General features: G+C 39.4%; 1 protein-coding gene across 1 annotated transcript; it reads right to left on the reverse strand.

Moving 5' to 3' along the window:
• Window positions 1-1,556: 1,556 nt before the first annotated feature.
• On the reverse strand, window positions 1,557-21,570 carry MIER3 (MIER family member 3). Its single transcript, XM_065406563.1, has 13 exons — window positions 21,544-21,570; window positions 20,669-20,693; window positions 17,722-17,867; window positions 15,503-15,637; window positions 13,970-14,090; window positions 13,007-13,092; window positions 12,714-12,786; window positions 10,041-10,192; window positions 9,460-9,541; window positions 3,838-3,932; window positions 2,426-2,553; window positions 2,119-2,264; window positions 1,557-2,014 (listed from the first exon to the last, which is right to left on the reverse strand). The coding sequence occupies exons 1-13, from the start codon at window positions 21,550-21,552 to the stop codon at window positions 1,557-1,559; spliced, it is 1,656 nt and encodes a 551-aa protein (XP_065262635.1). The 5' UTR covers window positions 21,553-21,570.
• Between the last annotated feature and the right edge of the window lie 590 nt (window positions 21,571-22,160).

Below are 22,160 nucleotides of genomic sequence, written 5' to 3' on the forward strand. Positions count from 1 at the left end.
CTGTAAAGAAAACTCGGGAGTACGCTGCATCCAAAAACTCAGGATGTCAATGCAGTTCACAGTATATATAATAAATACCCTCGTCCCTTTCAAATACTACCCAAAGTCTCTACTACTAAATTACTCAGCATAACCTTGAAGCAATTACTACAAATATTACCAATGCAGTCAAACTTAAGCATTTAAAAAAATGCAAGCAAATTAGTGGCAATTAAATCTGCATTACAGACAGTGCAAAGAAAAGTCTGAGTGTGTGTGGGAAAGTCTACTGCGATTCAATTGTACTGGGCTAAACTTCAGAATCTTGTAAACAAAAATGGGGAAAAAAAAGCACAAACCTGAAAGTTGTATGCTCTGGAAGCATATCACATACCAATACTATGTTTTGTCGGAATCTGTAACACAACTTAAATGGAATAATTTATTGTGACCCAAAATTTCATCTGAATATTCACCAAAAAATTGATTGGAATAAACAATTTTGAGTATGAGATGCATTTATACTTCTGTCAATTCCCATTTGAGAAAAGTATTGAAATGCCATTTTGAGACAATGACTTGCCAAAAGAAATAAACACAATCCATGCTAAAGGAAGTTTTCAAGTGTATACTTCAAGGTTGTACTGCACTAAATAAAAATCTAGATAGTCCCTCAAATGAACTGCAGTGCTCCAAACAATTTAAGGTGTCTCCCAAATGTAAACCATTTAGTGGTCAATCCTAAACCATGCAGACTGTGGCTTTATACATCAGCTGCCTCAGAAAAAAGTTGATACAAATAACTGGTGTTATTTATTACATTACACTCTTAAAAGTTGTGGACAAAACCCCATCAGAATACAATATTCTAAAATGCATTTGTTTAGCCAATAAGTTTAAGTACACAGAAACCTTCTGGCAGTATAATTACTTCTGTGTAAGGTAGCCATGGCCTATAATTTTGCAACAGCATCTAAGTGTATGTCTTCACACTTTGCTCATACAGTCCCTTGTGCTAGCTTCCACCAAGATGAACTCGCTGTTTTGTAAACTGAAGTGCCCTAGTTTAGTATCACATGAGAGAAGGTTCCATTAAAAAACATCCTTCTTTGTGCAGTTTAAATTAAAGAAACCCATCCCTGCCTTTATAAAAAAAAAAAAATGCTACATTGAGCAGGAATCAGGATCTGTACCTGTAAACATTGTTATTCCACTGCATCTGTTACGGCAAAAGTAACTTAGACTAAAAAGCCACTTCAATCAGTTCACAACTTCTGTGCTGGTTTTGAGATGGTGACCTCTGTCTACAGGCTTTAAAAAAAAATTGAAGCAGAGCTTAAAGCTGCACCAGAGTTCTCTTAATCCCAAACTCTGCCGAACATCATATGACATTTCCACACGTATGGATTGAAAAATGAAATTATTCTTGATAAATCAAGATATAGTTCTATACATACAAAGACATCACTGATGTCATAAAGTTCAAACTTCCAGTGAAAGACTAAGCAAACCTGACAGTTCCCATCAAGTCTGCTGCTGCATTAAGTACCCACTGTTTTTGTAGTTCACCACTGGAATCATTCTGAGTGAAGGGCAGTATGTTGGTGTAGAGTGTGGGCACTGATGAAACCATTTGTCTCATTTGCAGATAGACTGCTGAAGTCAGCCACTGAGACAGCCATTTTGGCACTGGTAATATGATGTGTGTGGTTCTCAAAGTCCACACCCAAGTTATTTACAGAAACATCATTCATAAAGGATTCAGGGACTGCAATCCCCATTTTTAATCTCTTGGCAGGTCTCTCTGACTCTTCACTGCACATGTTCATTGGGTTTAACTCCGAGTGATAAAATCCAGTCTCAAATAAATTAAAACAATCACTTTCACCATTATTAGGCAAGGTAAGCAACTCTTCTGTTACAACAGGCACATGATTAACTGGTGCTCGGGGTAAGCTGTCCAGAGGAGAAAAGGCATCTTCCAAGCAGTTCACATCTGTAGAGTGGCAGACTGTAGCTACACTATTGGTCAATGCTGAAAAAAAATGAACACAATTTAAATAAAAATAGACTTTCTTGAGGTACAGTTACAACAGAAAACAGTCTTTTAAACTTCAATATTGATTTTTCTTGATTTACCTGTCAAGTCATTGGCAGTGATAGAGTTCAGAATGCTGAGCTGTTGATCAGGAATGGGCTCTGTTCTGCTGTTAGAAGTTAAGGCTGAAGAATGTACTGCTCCACCAAGGGCTTCTGCTTCATCTACCAACCGATCCATGTAGTCCCTAGAAAGACATCCGTATATTAGAGACAGGTGTGTGACTAGGAGATGGATTTCTTTAATCCAACATCACTGCAGCATTTCACCACCCTGATAAAAGTTGGAAAAAACTCTAGATGCAGAACTGACAACAGAAAGGATATATTCCAAGCACTCTGTACTTACGTGACCCCTGGATGATGGTTGTACCTCTTCTTTCCAAACCTTGTTTGCTGAGCAAAGTAATCATAACGTTCTGATTTCTTCCACATGTAGTAGAATGCTACACATTCAGCAACTGTTCTAGTTCTCACCTAAAATGAGGCAGGAAGAATTAATATGCTTGTTTGTTTGTTTGTTTTTTTATATAAAGAGGGGCAGGGGGAAAGGGGGGCAGGTTTGTAGTACTCTCCATCTTCCCCATTCTCCTACATTCTCTTTAGTTATATCATTGCCATAGCAAGAGCAAGTTACATTTCTGATTAAGAGATTCTTCTAACAATATAAATTTGAAAAATGTACTATTTTAGATCCACTCGATAAATCAATTTAATACGCTCAGCTATAGAAAATCCAGTCTTTTAAAAAAAAAAAATTAAGTTTTACATTGAGACTGTGTGTCCAGGACAAAAATTAATGTCTCAATCGCAGTTCATAACTGCATATTTTGACTCTTCATAAATTGTTAAGCTAAGAAAAAAAGGGAGGAAAGCTAAGAGCAGTATGAAGAGTAATAAGCTAAAAGGGAAAATAAGTAAGGTATTATGGAAACTCTCCTTTTTGTAAGGTTAGTCAGCAGAGACTGCCCAGGCTCCGACAACAGGTGTGTGCAAAACTAGACTATTAAAATGGAAGTAGTCCTGAGAGATGGTCTAGATGATCCAAAAGATCCATTTTATCCCTATTATCCATGAATCTACATGCACTGTGCAATTTGAGGCTTCAAATACACTTGTTTCCCTTATATAAAGACAGGTCAGTTTCTGAGAGTACCAATCCTGAAGTCTAGCTAGGCTCTTATTCCATGTATTATTCCTTCCTCTCCATCCCTCTACAGAAGCGTCCATCCTTCCATTTGAGGAGTAGATGGGTCTCCTTGCTGAGTGAGTCCACATCACCACTCCTTAGTCAAAAGAATTACTGTTGAATGACAACTGCACAGTACTCGACTTTCCTGCTAGCACCTTAGTGGCTGAGTCCTGTGTGGCTGCAGAACTCCTAGCCCCTGGTGGCTATGAGATGGATAGGCTAATTAAGATATTTTATTATTTTGCCTGGTCTAGACTCAGAGAATGAATTCAGGGCAGTGCAAAGCCAGAGCAGCATAGAGTATAACACAACAAAATTATATTACAAATGCATAAATGAATGCAATGTGAATACTACACTATTTCAGAGACTAATAGGTTGACTGATCTTGAAAATGTTGACTGTTGAATGACGTTTGTGGTAAAGTTAGCATGCAAATGACAAATCAGCTCTAATACATTGCCTCATATTTCACTGTAGGCACTGCTTCTGCTAAATTAGTTGCTTTTATAGATTTTAAGTGACTAAACTACCATTCTCTCCATCCAATTTAAGTACATAACACTTACCTTATTTTTCTGTATGAGATGAAAATCTTTCCCGTAAATCAGAAGTGCATGTTCAAAGTTTCTGCATTCTTCTTCTGTCCAAGCTGTCATCTCTTCTAGAGGATTCCCAAAATAAGAACAGCACTTATTTTCAGATAATTTCCATCAGAAACTGAGTTACAAACATTTGTACTGATAACATTCATGAAAATCCAAATGCACTTTGAAGAGCAACTGCTAAATTCTTTAGAATTTGTCTTATTCTTAATACACTGAAGCCTCTAATTATACTGTTGGTTAGAAAACCGACAAGCTGCTAATCATCAACTTTGGATACACTACTCTGTTCACTGAATGATAAAGGATTGTTAGAGTTTCATTTATTATTATTATTTTTTATTTGTAGTCATCCAGGGCCAGGTGCACAAAAGGGCTTGGGCACCTTACTGCTCCTTTAAGTACCTAAATCCATCGTTTAGGCACCACCAAGATCCCCAAAACTCTTAGCTGCTGCCTGACCGTGGAGGCATCTAAAATCCTTAGGTGCCAGGAGTTTCCACCATTAAAGTTCCCTAGGCACCTAAGTTTCTGCCAGAGAGCATGCACACAGCTGCCTCAGTCTAAGCACCAATCTCGCACCTAAATCCAAGGAGGATCTTCTCACCTGCAGGGCCCAACCCAGTAGGCATTTTCAGAGCATGGCTAAACCCAGACAAAATTGCTGGGGGGGGGGGGGGAGGGGTGGCCAGCCGTATAACCTTTAGCCCAGTGATCAGGACACTCACCTCAGATGTGGAGACACAGGTTCAATTACCCCTCTGCTTAATGTCATTTCCCCCACTTGGATTTTCCACCTCTTAGGTGTGACTGCCCTAACCGCTGACTGTGGGATATTCAGGTATGGGTCTTTCTCAATCTGTCCCATTGAAGCTATTCCATTGTGTATAAATAATTAAATAGACATCAGACCAGAGAAAATCCATAGTTCAGTGATTAGCGCATGCACCTGAGAGGTGGCTTATCCAAGTTCAAATACATTCTCCACATGACGTGCAGGGTTTGGTGGGGAACTGAACCTGCGTTTCCCATATCCCTCCTGAGTACCTGAACTACTGAGCGAGAAGTTATAAGGGAGGCCACTGCCACCTCCTGCATTTCTTGCAAAAAACAAAAACAAAAAAACACCACTTAGGCATCTAACTCCAGGAAGGGGTTCACAGCTGAGACACCAAGCAGAGATAGGTGCCTAACTACCTGAGAGGCTTAGGCCTCACTCCTCAGCATTTCCTATTGGCTAGTTTAGATGACTTCCGACTCAGTGGGCTAGCTTTTGTGGATCCCATTCTTAGCCACCTAATTCACCCCATGCATTGTACAGGGAGCCTGGGCACCTAACTTGGGGCTGTGCATTCCAATGGGTGGCAAGGTGCCTAAATATTATGTGTTGCAATGCCTATGTTCCTTTGTGGATCTGGGCCCAAATCTGCCAAGGTTTGAAAACATCACCAGCATGTGAAGCAGAGTATTTTTCTGCACTGGTTTCAAAGGTGTCTACTCTTGCAGGGTAGAAAGAACAACAGACCTTGGAAAATAGGCAAAGAAGAAACTGCTTTTCCATACATTTAATTCTGTAAAAAACTTGTAGTTCTTTTTACAAATTGGTAACAATGCAAGTTAGTGTTCATTTTCAACACACACACACAGATCAAAGGAAAAACCTGTTTTCCATGGAGTTTCAGATCTTTCTCTATTGTGTGCCTCAACCTAGTACTATAATACACAGTTTAAGATCATGTGGCTCAAACTCTATATAAGGATCATTTTAGCCTCCACTACCCTTGCTTTTTCAAAGTTTGATATTATTGTTACTTAGTATTTAGTACATAGTTTGCCATCATCACATTCCTGGGTTCTCACCTCCATTCTCCCAAAATTCAAACCACTATATAAACAGCAGACATTCCCTGTTATGTCATAATTTGTTTTGATTTTGTTTCACGTTAAAGTATACTGAAAGAGGAGATACGTATTTACCTCATCAAGGAACAAGATAGTAGCAGACAAAACACATATCTGTACATTTATTATGAGGTAGTCTCAGTTATCGTAGTAATTACTGCTTATTGTTTTTAATGTCCTTTTTGTATCATTCAGTTACACAGTAAAACAAGAGCCTTTCAGCTTACAGGCAACACAAATGATCTCTTTGCCAAAACAAGAATTCCCTATTAAGTGAAATCTTAAGTTATTCAAAAAGTTGACCAATCAATGAACTCTTACACCGTGTCCTGCAGCTCACCAAAACAGGATTCTGGCAGAACAATGCAGGGAGTAGTTTCCAGGGGTGCAGGCATTCCACTGAGAATGTCCTGACTGCCACCTGCCACTGAAACTTTAACCTGCCAGCAAGCCCAATACAGTAGGTTGAAATTCCCATTATAGGACCCTGGGAGAGTTTCATGCAGGGTGGATAAAAATCAATGATTTTAAATACAAAAAAGATTTTATTTTTTTTTTAAATTGGATTTGTTTGATAAAATTCTTTGAGGAAAAAACCTATCTAAAGATAGTTTTAATTAAGATACATTATAGCTGAAAGACATCTCATCATGGAATAGGAATTATAAATTCGAATTCTATAGTATGAGACAATATATTCATGTAATGTTTAAGAAAAGTTTTGTAAATGAGTTCCAATAGTTCATGGATTAGGAACCCAATCTTATGGGGTTCCAGGGCTTCTGTATAGATTATTTAGGTTAATCTTTCTATCTACCCAATGGGACTCAGTGCTCAGTCTAGAAAAGAGGTGGGCAAACTACGGCCCGCAGGACCCTCCCGCCCGGCCCCTGAGCTCCTGCCCCGGGGAGGCTAGTTCCCGGCCCCTCCCCCGCAGCCGGCGCAATGCTCTGGGCGGTGGGGCTGCGAGCTCCTGGGGCAGCGCAGCTGCAGAGCCCGGCCTGACCCGGTGCTCTGTGCTGCACGGCGGCGTGGCTGGCTCCAGCCGGGCGGCACGGCTGCCTGTCCTGGCGCCATGGGCGGTGCAGCTGTAGCGCCGCCAGCCACTGATGCTCCAGGCAGCACGGTAAGGGGGCAGGGAACGGGGGGTTTGGATAGAGGGCAGGGGAGTTCGGGGTGGTGGTCGGGAGTGTGGATAGGGGTCGGGGTGGTCAGAGGGCAGGGAACAGGGGGGTTGAATGGGGGCAGGAGTCCCGGGGGGGGTAGTCAGGGGACAGGGAACAGTGGGGGTCGGATGGGGCAGGAGTCCTGGGGGGCCATCAGGGGACGAGAAGCAGGAGGGGTCGGATAGGGGGTGGGGCCGGGCTACGCCTGGCTGTTTGGGGAGGCGCAGCCTCCACTAACCGGCCCTCCATACAATTTTGGAAACCCGATGCGGCCCTCAGGCCAAAAAGTTTGCCCGCCCCTGGTCTAGAAGATACCATCAGAGATGCTTAGTTTTGCGGTTCTCAAACTGTGGATTTGAGTCTCCAGAGATAACATGCTTGTTAACAGCACAAATGTTTTTAAATAATTAATCATCATCATATATAGAGGTGAGAAATAACAGACCTCAACCCTATTCTCCATCTGCAAATTTGTGTACACAGAGTCAACACCTCCCTCTAAAAGTGCAAAGTTTCAAAAAGTTCAATGAATAGAAGATTGTTGGGGATCTGGACAAGGAGAAGAAGTCTGGAGATAAATGTGAAAAGGGAGGGACAAGCAGTAGAAACAAAACTGAAACTGTTTGAGCAGCATATTCCAGAAGTCTTGAGGTCTTTCTGAGTGTAGCCTTTATTGATTTGAGATCTACCATATCATTCTCTCACTAGAATGGAAAACCTATAATGGCAGCAGGCCGTAAAAGAGACCCAGTTTGGGAATATTATAATGACGTTACTCTACCTGTGGGTAAGACAGGCATGCGTGCAAAATGCAAAAGAGTGCAACAAAGAAATGCAAGGCCTGGTTGCCCGAATGAAACAACATCATGAGAAGTATTCCTTCTCAGGAGGAAGCTGTGTTGAAGACGATGAAAGGAACATCACTTTAAAAATGTATAGTGTGTACCTCCTAAAAATGAAACCTACATCTATCTCAGAGTTGTGAAGAATATGTATTAAGGTTATAACAACCAACAAGAATGCACTTTTATGCAGAAATCCATGATTAAATCGAGTCTTCCTGACTAGTGATTTAAAATCAAATTGATTTAAATCAAATCCACCCTGGTTCCATGGACTGAACACTGTCCTCTGATCGCAAACTGCTGCCACAAGTGTAACTTTCTTACCATGCAGCATCTTTTCACATTATTGGGTTTTAGTCTTACTTTGCAAAGCCTCACTGAAATCTAGGCTGCAAGCATTCCAATTAATAGGAGTTTATGCAGAAACAATATGTAGTGAACACATACACTACAGTGAAAATGCCTGTAATGCACAGAATACTTTTATCACATGATGTAACCACTATTTTATCCTTACCACACTCTTTACATATTTCTCACATTATGCTTATTAGCTAAAAAGTCTCACTGAAATAAATGATGGAATAATTGTTCATTTCAAATGATATAGTGCACAATACATAGTAAGAGCAAATACAATTAGTGGGACTACAAACGTGCCACATTACAAGATTAGGCACTAGAGCTGTAATATGTAACTTGGCAAGGATACCATATTTGCTAGGGTCATCAGACCGCTTTTTTGAAACTGTCCAAAAGCCTTAGCTGACTTCAGGGACTACCTCCTGAAGTTTGGTCTGTGGAATGGCAAAAACATCCTCATCTGAAACTTTAAGGAAGCAGGACTGCTTATAATGGGTCTTTTTAAAAACGAAATCACTTTAACTTCATATTTCTGCATTTCCACAGCCTGCTTTAGGGCTCAACCCTGCATGGTATTGAGTGCTTTCAACTTCTTTTTAAGTCTATGGCAGTTGAACGAGATTAGCACTATACAGAAGATGTTTCTGCAGTACCAAGCCCCAAGTTTGCCTTTGCTTTCATCTGTGCATAGGGTGAAAGGGAACTACAGGGAGTGAAAGACCGACCCCCCTGTTATCTGTATGGATCAGCTCTACTAACTTTTAAGGAAAGCATAAAGGCTGGGGACAAGAGGTGGAAAACACAAACCAACCTATCCTACTACATAGTGGAGCTATCTTGTGCTGATGAAATACATTCAGGGTTCAGTACAGGAAAGGGTGGGGCCACATCACAGAGCCAGCTATGGTTTCTTGATTCTTAAGCAGCCTTGGCATGAGTTAGAGTAGCCTGTAGTCTGCTCTAACTTACGATAGCTGGCTCTGATCTCAGCAGTTCTATAAACCTGCTGAGAAATGCCAGAGGGGAGCAAAGTGTTGCTGTGCTCCACTTCCTCCCTACCCCCATCAGAGTAGGGAAGAGTGAAACTGTTGGTGGAGTAGGAACTGGCTCTGCCATCTTTGCACCCGCTGTGAACTCCTCCAGTAGAAATTCCCAACTGGCCAGCTACACTCATGTTACATCCACTTTGTTCCATTCAGGTGGTGAAAAGGGTGATGACCTAGGGCTGAGAACCTGGTCTCAGTATTTCTGTACATTACAACTTTGAAGAGAGTCTTAAAGTATTCCCTACTATTTCAGAAATCTCTTACCTTGAGATGCCTTTCCATTTGAACAATACCTCTCAATTGCTTCTTTTATATTATGGTTACATTTGAGTAGTTCATAGAGTGCCTATGAAATTAAGGAAATATTTTTGTTTAAAACAAGTCGTTTAAAGTTTGTAGCTAAGCAGTTTAAGGTACTGTGTCTAGCTTCAATGATCAAATTGCACATCAGTCAATTAATTTTTAACCATATAAAATTAAAATTTCATAAACAAAATAAACTATTTAAACAAAGTTACGTACCACTTAATATACCACTTAAAATAAGGTTTCACAAGAAAATATAAGTGGCTATCTAAAGCTTGATGTGAGTTATACTGAGAACTGTTTGTTAAGAACATAATAATATACACATGCTGCATCACAAACATTGATATTATAGACCCCAATCCTGCCAATCCTTATTCACGTGCTTAATTAAGTACTGGCAGGATCAGAGTCTTACTTTGCACTTCCTGTGGAAAAGAAATGTTTGACTATTTTGTTACCTGTTGCACATACGCATAAAGAGAACGCACACTAGTTCAAAGGCAATGTGTCACAAATGGATAGGATATAAAACATACTTGTTCATTGTCTCGTGTGTGTATTCCTTCAGGAATTCTTCCAATATTTTTTTCATTTCCAGTTCTTAACGAGGTCTCAAAAAGGTATTCTTTAACCTTAATCTCTGAAACCACCTCAGGTCTCCAAAGTAACTGATCATCATTTTCATACACTGTTAAGAGGAAAATCCATTGAGATACAAATAAGGTTGTGTGAGTGAGAGCATGCACACCTATCCTGGTGTTTTTGATACTGTAGACCAAATATCAGCAGATGTAAATTTATATGGCCCCACTGAATTTATATACTTTAGTTTCTGGCACAAATGTTTTAGAACTACGACATAAGAAATTAGCAGCTTCCCCAAAGATAGAAAACAAGAAAGTAGCTAGAGATAATCAAATCAAACATACTGATAGCATCATGTCACATGCACAAATAACACCCCCCCATCCCTTTCCATATACCTCACTGAAGAGATATGCCTTGCACTGTGCCACAAAGGTGAACAGATTCAGGCTATATTGGAACAAGGAGGGAAGGGACTGAATTCTAAGGACAAGGACCTGTCCAAAAAAAAAAAAAAATCTACTGGCCACTAGAGAATTCAAATCAAGAAATTTATGCATATTTACATATGACAAAGTTGGGTGTTTTATAAACTAGTGAATATAGTCACATCTCTGTTTGCTTAGAGTTGCACACAATCCTTGAAAACAGTAAAAAAGAATAAACCAATAAATGAGCAGTAAAAAATATGAATTTTAGCACTACATTTATTCCTCAGTCAGTTCAAACACTTTCCATGCTGGAAAAAAGCAAGTGACTAAGCAGTCACTGTCTTCAAAAAAACTTGTTGCTATATATTATTAGAAGTGCTGATCTTGATGCTAATATTGGGATTTCTGGCTCAAATAGTCATCAACTACTAGAGTAAGGGACATACATGTTCTGTAATGAGTTTGGGTTGTGCATTTATACATCTTTTGTCAAATCACATTGGAAAAAATCTAATATGCAAGTAAGTGGCTTTTATAAATATCTTCTATGTATATCAAATAACATGAGACATGACTTGAACATTAATTATCGTTAGCAGCAAACATTCAAATTTCAATCCCTGCTATTAAAATTTTTAATATTACGAACAGACATTTTTGACATTACATTTAACATGTCATACAGTCTGCAGACAATGCAAAATTAGATAAATTATCTGATCCACGGCAGTCAAAGGAATCAAAGGCTGGTACAGGCCAAAAGAGTGAGGAGGATCTGCACCTCCTACAACGAGGAGGAATTAAAAAAACAACTCTTTTCACCTTAGAAGATACTGTTGCTGCCCAAGAATAGAAGATGCTTTCACAAACAGTAACATTACAAGACTGAATTTAGAGCTGTCCCAGGGAACACAAAGCCCAAGCCACCAGAATCACCGCTGCTTTTGTCACTGTTACCAAGGATGTACATTTCATGTACTTTTAATTTCTAAAATGAAATCTTAGGAAAGGTCAGGAGTTTTATTAAAAACAAAAAACCCATAACAAGACTACTGTAATATTACAGCTGTATAAACCTCTCAGCTGTTCTCTCCTTCACCCTATCCTTAGGACTTTCCAGATGTCATTTTTTCTCTAAACAGCCAAACTACTTAGCACTATATTCAACTGTTTTAAGAAGGCTGTATTCCCCTATCATTGTATTTAACTTTAAATTGTTAAAAGTGACTCCAGAAAGGAATAAAAACAGAGTTATAGACAAATGGCATAATGGAATCGGAAACACCACCAAAAGCACCCACAGGCTTGTGTTTGATTAGATTTGTTTTCTGATAGAATTTTACAGGTAAAAAAGGTCATTAAAAACAATTTTGAAAGTGTACAGAAAAAAATTAATACCATCCAGTTATTGATGCACTCTACAATCAGTTCCAAGATTTCCTGATGTATCTGGAAGTGAGGAAGTTTCAGTTTTAATACTTACCTTTTCTGAATCCTACAGCTATTTACCATCCAGAAAGTTGGGGCAGAAAGGTATTCAGATAAAAATCTCATCCAAACTGAATAAATCCACTCTTTTTTCCTACTGAAACTAATTTTTACCTTAATTTAGATAGAGACAGACTCATGCAACAAATGGAATAAAGAAAAACACATTTATAGAATGATCACAGGATTTCTCTTTCCAAAACTACTCGGCCAGTAAAAGGAAATTATTTAGAACAGAGAGTTTGTTGCTTAATGTTTTTCTGCAGCAGTTTTGTATCCCACAAAGCTATGCCATTCTAAAGGCAATACAATAATATTCTTTGATTATGGCTGAAGTGCCTGACCTCTCTAAAAGAGAAGCAAAGATGCTCTTTCTGAAGGTCACTGAATAATTGACCTCATAGTCAATTGCAGTTTGCATTTTCTGTGGGTAACAAACTCTTCCTGGAGCCATTTTATGATTTGGTCTAGTATTATTATCCTTCCGGTTTAATATCTGATTTTTCTTGTTTCTCCTTTTCTATGAGAATTTTATACCCAAAGTTATTCATTGGAATTAAATATTACAATGAGATAATTTAGTTGCACTGTTTTGTCTTGGCTACTATTGTTATAACTTCTGAAGTCAATTTTTGAACCTCGTGATTTTTAAGTAATGTTTAATATTTTTATGTAACCAAGTAGAAGTAAAACAGAAGAACTTACCCTTTTCATCATCACTGTACTTGCCCAGGTAAGGTGGTATTTCAGCCTGATACTGTGAACCAACCATTATTTCCTGAAGGTTTAAAACAAAACAAAACAAAACAAAAATCACACACACACTTTAACTTTCCACTCAAAGACATATGAGCATTAAAAATGTCAATACAAGATGCATTTGATTCCAGGATTAAAGCACTGTCTTAGATACAATTTGTTTTTATTTCAGATTCTTTTTTTATGTAAGAAAATTCCACTGAGATTTATTATATGGAAGTAATTAATACTTTAGTTACCTTCCTCAAATCTTCAGATGAATTACCAGTGTCTGCCTCAACATCTTCACCATCCGATTCCTTATCTCCATCATACGTAGTGTTTGCTTTATATGCACCAAAACCAAAACCAAAAAAAAAAAAAAATGTATTACTTAGCAGTATTTTACAGTTTGCACATAGAACTACAATTGCATCTGTTTTGCTTTACTTTAAAAAAACTAAACAAGAGCATCTGCTTTCATTTAGAGACAATGGTCAGCGGTCTTCTTAATAATTTGCTTTTCTGTGGAACTGCAGCATAAAAGTTAAACAGTAGAAGGTACTATATCTGCAACTGAGTGCGTTAGAAATGGATAGCTGACTGTCAAAGGAAATAAGATAATTTGTCTCAAAGGCACTGCAATTATAGGTCTGGGGAACAGCAACAGGAAGATACTAGTACTACAATTTAACCCCCAGTTACCACAGCAAAGTAATCTGAAAGGCAATTGTTCTCTACACTGTCCATTTAAAATTCTGTTATCCAACTGTTTCAGGGACATTGAGCTAAACAAGTATTATCAATTTGGAAAGAAGTACGAGAGAAGATATGGTAGAGATATAAAATAATGAATAGTAGATTAAAAGAAAGTTGATTGTGTGCTCCTCTTTACCCTTTTCTGTAAACGGACAAGAGGGCACTCCAAATAAAAGCCAAATTAATAGCTGGGTATTTGTCAAGAAATTAACCCACCATATATTTTCTGTGATCACAACTCAATTGAAAAGTATCAGATTCCATAGCTGAATCATCAGTAATGTCAACAAAAAATGATACCCTTAGAACATCCTGCAAAGTGCCAGTGTTCCTCAACTTCCAGTTAAATCAATGGTGTCAGCACCTCCCAGGATTGGGCCCTAATTTTGTAACTAGACAATCTTTCTATATATCTATACAGCACTTAGAATGTTTCGGCACTACTACAGCATTAGTTTTCTTACATCTTAATGGTCGAGGAAAGAAGTCTGTAGCTTCATGTGAAGTAACTGATGGTGTCAAGTCATCAGCAGAAGACTGTGTTTCTTCGTCATCACCTGACAAGAGGTCTTTAGCTATTTCCTCCTGTATCATTAAAGAAAGAAAATCAAAGAATTAGGACTAAGTATAGGTTGGTGAGCCTTTGGAACTAGCAAGTTTGAGGTTCTATTAGCAAATACATTATCTAACTTTTAACCAAAATTTATTCTATTCTTCTACACTCCCCAAAAACTTAAACACAAAAAAATCAGAATCACATTCCTAAGATTTTTGAAGTATAGAAACCAAAAACAGTGTGAAAGTGGTTTTTTACCACTCACTCCAGAGCTGACTCTGAGGTTCTTCATCCTGACCTCATTAAAACCCTTGGGAGGTGGGAGAGGGGGTTGGGACGGAGTTGCCCTCAGTGAAAAAGCCCACTGGGGATTGCCCCCAAACCTGAAGCAGCCCAGGGATCTCTGGAGACCCTGTGGCTGTGCATCAACTTGGCCCATCTGGAGTTTCCCCTAGTCCTAGCATCATAGCTCCACTGGAGCTGCACTACCAGGAACTGATCACTAACCATGTCGTCCCCCAGAACTCTCTGGAAGAATTAATACAGCCCAGACCCATATTTCTTTTTCTTAGGGTTCTCTGCAGGACTGCACAAAGGATGATGTGAATCCTGTTGTCCTGCCCCACTCAGTCTCCTTAACAGTGAACAGCAACTTCTACAGAGTTTGTAGATGCGTCTGAGCCTCCCTCTTCCATACAGAGAAGTTGGAGAGGAAGAACTGCATGTGGATATGCATCAGGTAACAATCCAGACCACGTTTTTTGTAACCATACGGTAACACTGAAATGTGCATCCTAATGGGACTCTAAAATGCACAGCAGTCAGTTTAAACGTTCAGGAGAACTGGGAAAACCATCTCCAAGAGTCACAATTTAAAACACTGAAGTTTCAGGTTTTATACCAGTTGCATAATACACCCAGTCTCTGCATATATGAAAGTTTCTCTCTCACCTCCACAAATCTAATACTTTTCTTATCCAGTTGAAGGGAAAGCTCCAAAGTATTCAGGAGCAAGTTTTCAAATTAACTGTATATCCACAGAAATTTTGATACACTGTATATATAGTTGAAGCCATAAATATTAGTCTCCAGCTTCACACACGCACACACACCTGAAAGTTCCAAATTTAACTTTTTAAAAAGTGATATTAAACAAAATAAAACTATAAGTCTTTAACATTACAAATGACTCAAGAACTTCTACTTTCTTTTATACTCGTGTAGCATCAATAACTTTAATGAAATTGTGCCTCATTTACAAATGTACTGTAAATAAGTAAAATCAGAATCAGATTCTCAATGTCCATTAAGAAGACTAGTGTGGATACTTTGCATTCAGACTAATAGGTGTCAATAACTTTTGTATTACCAAGAGAAAGACAAAGATCACACAGGTTCCTAGTTTTAAACTTAAATACAGAGAAAAATGTTTTTGACTTACTTTGTCCAGAGTCATATCTGGCAGTTCATCCGCAAGTTCACTTGGGGAGCTATCTGCACTGGAACCTGCTATAACTGGAATTGTAGGTTCATAGCCATAGAAAGCCAGTAAATCTTCTAAAGGCATGCTTCCTTCCTAATATAAGAAAAGTTATAAATATTTAACATTTTAATATTGTCAAATACTACATATTGTTATACAAGCATAAAGGAACAAGATTAATTTTGAAATAGTTTAATAGTGAATTTAAAAGGATTATAACTCTCCAATTCCAAAAAGAAGAATACTGCCTTTTTAGAAAAAAATTGAATACGTATTTCAAATTTTTTTTTTTAAACACACGGCTGAATTTGGCTCATAATCATGTATTTAAGGCACTTTCAAAATCTGTTTCAAATTTCTCTGAAAATTATTTAGTGGATATATACAAGAGAAGGCTTAGAAGTAAATATTAACTGAATATAAAAACAGTTTCTAATCATTTGATCCAGTGTAAAGTATGATTGACTAACATTTCTTTATGATATCAGATATATTAAAAAAAATATGAAATAGTGAAGCAGGAAGCAACCATATTATCAACTTGAAGACTTACAGTGTGGCAAGATGTTATAATCACAGCTGCAGCCAGAGACACAAAAAGAAGCCAGCAACACATTTTCACAGCAATTCTTAGTTTTTGCTTCTACCCACCCCCAAAAATACTTTTTATACTGACTTCCCAGTTTTTTTGTTTTGGGGAAGTAAGGAGGAGGAGAAAATAGGGAGACTGACAAAGAGGGTAAGCTGAGGAAGAACTGGGGAGGGCAACTGCATACCAGCAGCTTTTGATAATCCCGTTTTGTTACATGTCATCAGGCTGTATTTCCTATTGCAATTAATAATGTGGCAATTCCCAGGCATTATTCAGTTGCCTGATTCATATCAGTGGAGATACTTGAAAATATTTTCAAGTCTTTATAAATATTGTTTTAAAATCCTTGTTGAACTCACATTCTGATTAAGTGATTTTTTTTTTCTTGTAGTCATCTAAGGCCCCAGCAAAGACTTCTCACAGTGAGTACAGTTAAGCACGTGCTTAAATCTTTGCAGGATTGTGACCTAAAACAATATATCCTTTAATTTATTGGCACTGATTCTCTCTCTTCCAAAATAGCAGCAAATAGTGCTAATTTTGTGGAGTAATAGTTTACCAAGTGTAGTTTTTAAAACCATGTTATTTCTGATTTACAACTGCATGTATGAAACCTACAACAAAAATTGGTAATTTCTAAAGGGTAGAATTGGTGGTATGGAAGCCTACCAATGTGCAGTGTTGTCCCACATACAGCAAATACAAAGTTACACTATTAAACATATACAGCCAATTTCAGATCTGGTGTTACCAGGCGCATCTCCCTGGAAATCTCTGGACCAAATTCTGCAGCTATGTGAATGGTGCTATAAGCAGCTCAGCAAACAGCAGTATAACGATCATCAATTTGGCATTCAGTGGATGTGCAAAATGGGTCACACACAGACAAGGAAGAAGATGGGGTGTAACAGGAAAAGCAACTAACAGAAGAGTGTAAAATAAAGCAGGAGGGGGCCAAGTTATTTTGCACATTTACAGAATGGCAAATTGATGCAAGCTAAACTCACTTACACCCATTTTCTGCCTCAGAACCACCATTAATTTGGCCCATCATACTTAAATAAGGCTATGGAATAAAGCAATTGACGGTAAGAATGAAATCATGGCTATGATAAAATAGTTCATACTGCGCTTAATCAATATTCTGATTTGAAGTGAAGCTAGTCCTCATTAAATACTATTTGTGGTGTATGATTTTAATATATTTCCCACTTAATAAAAACAAGAACTGATACAGTGGTATCAAATACTATAAACACAAGACAAACTTGTTCCATGGGTGAGTAATTTCTCTTCCAAAGCAAAAGCACTATTGTCATATTAATTAGAAGGGAAGTACTTTAAATTAACACAGCTCTGAAATCTTTGGAACTGATCTGTGGTAACTTCCAACTGAAGATCCACCCACATATATCCAATAGCTAAATCTGACTATTTTATATTGGCTGCAAAGGCATTTACTATTGTTTCTATGGAATTTACTTAAACAAGATAAATGAAAGAGAAGGTAGAATGTCCTTTGTATTTACTAAAGTAAGTACAGTGTAGCTGTATGATTAGGAAAAGGTAAAAGCCCCTCTCCTACCTTTTCTAAATCTTCAATTTCAGAGTTGAAGTTTTTGCCCTCCTCCATCATTTCCTCCTCTTCAAGAGTTCTCTCATCATCATAGTCATGTACCAACATTTCAGCAGTAGGGTCAAAATCATGATCCTCAGAAGATAAAGAACCAACTACAAGAAAAACAATATGAATCACTTTACCAACATACAAAGCCATACTATAATCAAAATAAGATTGTGTGCATTCTTTTAAATGAAAGGTCAATATTCTCTAGATACACCTCTACCACGATATAACGTGACCCGATATAACACAAATTCGGATACAACGTGGTAAAGCAGCACTCCGGGGGGGGGGAGGGGCAGGGCTGCGCGCTCCGGCGGATCAAAGCAAGTTCGATATAATGCGGTTTCACCTATAACACGGTAAGATTTTTTGGCTCCCGGGGACAGCGTTATATCGGGGTAGAGGTGTACAGAGTAAGAAACAAGTTTTAAAGTGGCTTTAACTGGGCCTCCATTTTTGTACCTGTAAACTGTAGGTGCAATTTTGTGCTCTGCAATTTGAGCCACTTGGCGGTCTAAAGAGATTACGTTGAAAGTGATCAAATTAGGTCATTTTCAGAAAGTCTAGTCATATCTACACATTTTATTGTGTATAAGATAAGAACCACGAGATTCTTAAAAAACATGTCCAAAACGAGCATAACAATGTAAAATATAGTTCTGACACAAGGTCTTAGATTTGATGCTGTAACTAGAAGCAGAATGTCGCTTGTGGAGCCTATCTTTGACAAGAGACTAGCATATCTTTTCACTGAATAGAATAGCCAGCCTAGCTTCAAAGCTGTTCTGATGAATCAACTTTCTTCTAATAGCAAAATAAGAATTGAGCACCTATGTCAGAAGAATTTAGTCCCATGAATGAGATGTTTCATTAAAATTCAATTGCATTCTATGTAGTTTATTCAGAATGGAGGAACAAACTCCACTGGAGTTCTAATTCTCAAATAAGATACACGAAAGATACAGAACAAGAAACAGACTACATTCATTTATTAATTTCTTTGGAATATAATGTAAGTGGCAACTATCTGGCCCAACAGAAATTGCTACATTATTTAAGTGGCTACCTACAGTCTTTTTTTTTTTTTTTTTTTTACAATTCTGTTGCTTTGCATTTTCTAATTTAAATACATTTTTATGACAATATTAGAAAGGAAGCCATTAGATTTAAAACATTTTTAAAAAAATAAGCATTCTACACCACAAGACTACATTCAACATCACAGATTACTGAAAGAAAGAAAGAACTTAAAAATTTAACTGTTCACTATTCTATTTACTTATTGCATTCTTTCAGCTAGGGTAGACAGACTAGCCAGATACACTTTCTTTTCCATTCAGTTTCACTTTCAGGTTCTTTTGCACTAGCACTATGTTGTAACTTTTAGGTCGCAGAAAGTGCCCAGAAATATTTTTGGTAGGAACTGATTTCCATATGCGGTTTTGATTTTAAATTTCATTGAAACATCCATATTGGTCCTAGGTTTCATAAAAACACACACCATACTTCTGGGTTCAAAGGCAAAGTCTCATAATACTAATTTTTAAAAGATCCTTCCCTTTATTGCTAACACTTAAGATTTATAAAGCATTTAATTTCTTGTTCACTTTCTAGATTTAAACATTACTTTCTTTTTCAACATTATTTTCATTATCCAGAAATAAAACAAACACTCAATTTCATTTTCCAGTTCTCACTAGAACAATATTGTTTGAGTTCACAACACTGCAGGGAAACATTTCAAACCAAAAGTTGTTCCTTTTATATTTTAAAAAAAAGCATCCATTAAAACTTGACAATTCGTATTAGGTCTTGTAGAACTCTCAAAATCTACAGAGCCTAAAACTAGTTGATAATATCCTTTTAATTATGATAACTACATTTACATGTTGAATTTTTTAGTTACATTATTTAGACACTGCTCCCACAGCTTCTAAAGAAGTATCCAGATACATAATTGTTAAATAATAATTTCAACTATAAGATGCTGTACATTATGTATTCTGAAAACTACACTTGCTAATTACTGCACTATGTTGTTTTACATTTGTTTGTATAACTAAAGTGGAAAGTGTATTCCATTTACAGTCTTTAAACAAAAATATACCATTTACTTAACTAACTTGGAATATTCAATGATCTGACAAAGTATTTTTATTCAGATATGTAAACATTTTATTTTAAATTAATAAGTTAAAATGCAGCCAATTAAATTGTAAAGACTAGCTTTTGTTATCAAAGATGAATTACTATTTGAGCTCATCTGGAGAATGACGATTGCTCAGGAACAAAAGCAAAATAAGGTCCCAATCCTAAAAACACTTATGCATGAACTTAATCTTACACATGAACAGTCCTATTAAAGTCAGTGGGAATAGCTGCATGTGTAAAGTTAAATGTTTATACATTTGTTCAGGATTGAGGCCTTAAATGGGGGATAAATAATAATACTTAATATTAAGGTTAAGAAGAAAGACTAAGTAATAACTGAAAAGTGTTTGAAACTTGTTAATAACTAGTATCAGAATTTTAGGAGCCAGTAGTTAAGGGATATCAGTGAAGTGGTCACTCTCTTAAGTCTACATATTTTTATTAAGAAGTTGACTTCCAAAAGTTAAAAAAAAAAAAAATCAAGTTACACAAGGATAAATTATTGGGCAATTAGTTGAGACTACAGATTTGGTGAGAGAACTGTTCTACAGCACACTCCATCTGTTATTAGGCAGCAAACTGGAGACATGGAAATAAAACATTTAAAGTGAACTAACTAGGGGGGAAGGAGGGGGAACTTTGTAAAGAAGTAGAAAAAGTTTGTGGTGGGTCTTTCACAGAAGCACCTGCAACCCAGCCCCTACCAAACGCTGCCCAGCTGTTGGGACCATAGAATTAAGTAAACAGGACAAACCTGGGCTCGAACTTCCAAAGGAAGCCTGGAATATAAAGGAGAAAGAGGAAGAGCTGTTAGATGCGCTGCAACTAGAAATCAGGGAAGGAATCCTACAGCTAGAATAACAGGTAGGTTTCTCAATCATTTCAAGTTCCCTGTCTCTCCGCATCACTCGCTCTCTCTGTCCTTCCCCCAGTTTTCTTCTTTCTCCTCCCCTCTATCTCCTGTCTCTCCCCATCCCCCTAGGGTAGACGCCTCATTTCTCCTTCTCAGCGCTTTTCTTCCGTCCTGCCCCTCCATCCTAATCCCCGCTGCCCCAGTCTCTCGCTTGCTGGCTCTCCTCCGCCACATCTCCTCTCTTCCCTCTCCCCGTCCCGGTCTCCTGAGAGCCCCCGGAGAAAGAGCCCCGTCCAGCCACCCCAGCTCTCCCGGCCCGGCCGGGAGGTGACAGGGGCAGGGAGTGACGGAGAGAGCCAGACCGGCCGCCGCCGCCTCCTCCGCGCACCCCAGTCCGGGTCTCTCTCCTCCTTCCACCGGCCAATTCCCCCTACCCCTCTCGCTAGCCGCTGGGGCCCCTCTGCGCGCCCCCTGGGGCTCCGGCCAGGAAACCAGCCCGCCCCGGCCGTGCCCGGGGCCTGTCCGCCGCCCCGGGGCTGGGACCCGGCACCCCGCTCCGCAGAGCGAGCGGCCGCGGCCTAGTCGCGCAGGCTCCCGCTGCCCTGGTGCGGACGGCTCCGCCAGCCCCCATGCCGCCCCCGGAGCCCCGCTGCCGGCCTCCCGTCTCCGGAGGGAGGTTACCGGGCCGGCGGGACCAGCGCGAGCGGCCTCCCCGCGGCGGGGCCCCGCAGCGAGCCGGCCGGACCCCAGCGCCCCTGCCCGCTTTCCCCGCTCACCTCCGCCATATTGGGACCGCTCGGGCTGAGCAGTAGCGCTGCGCCAAGTGCCCGGATGGGGCCGCTAAGCCAATGGCAGCCGGAGCCGGAGCTAGAGCCGCAGACGGCCAGGGAGGGAGAGGGGAGGTGGCGCAGAGCCGAGGGCAGCCCCCAGGCACCCTCCTCCTGTCCTCTCCAGAGTCTAACCTCACCCCGCCACAGAGGGCCCTGGGCGCTCCCCACAACGCAACGCAACACAACACAGGGAGCTGTCCCGGGACCGTCCCCCGTCCCATCCCCAGAGGGTGCTGGGTGCTCCCCACCCCACAACACAGGGGGCTGTCCCGGGACTCCCCTGCCCCATCCCCAGAGGGTGCTGGGTGCTGCCCACCTCACAACACAGGGGGCTGTCCAGACTTCTACCCCATCCCAAGAGTGCATTCCCCATTCCACAATACAGGAACGCTGCACAGCAACCTGTATCTCATCCTGAGAGGGTGCTGAGCGCTATCCATCCCACAAGGGGGGCTGCTCACGGACCCTCCTGAGAGAACGCTTTTCACCCCACAATACAGAGGGCTGTCCAGATCCCCCCCTAGCCCATTCAGAAAAGGCATTTTCCATCCACAATATGCAGG

The sequence above is a fragment of the Emys orbicularis genome, chromosome 6 (assembly GCF_028017835.1).
Source record: "Emys orbicularis isolate rEmyOrb1 chromosome 6, rEmyOrb1.hap1, whole genome shotgun sequence".
In the NCBI taxonomy this organism is placed as follows: Eukaryota; Metazoa; Chordata; order Testudines; family Emydidae; genus Emys; species Emys orbicularis.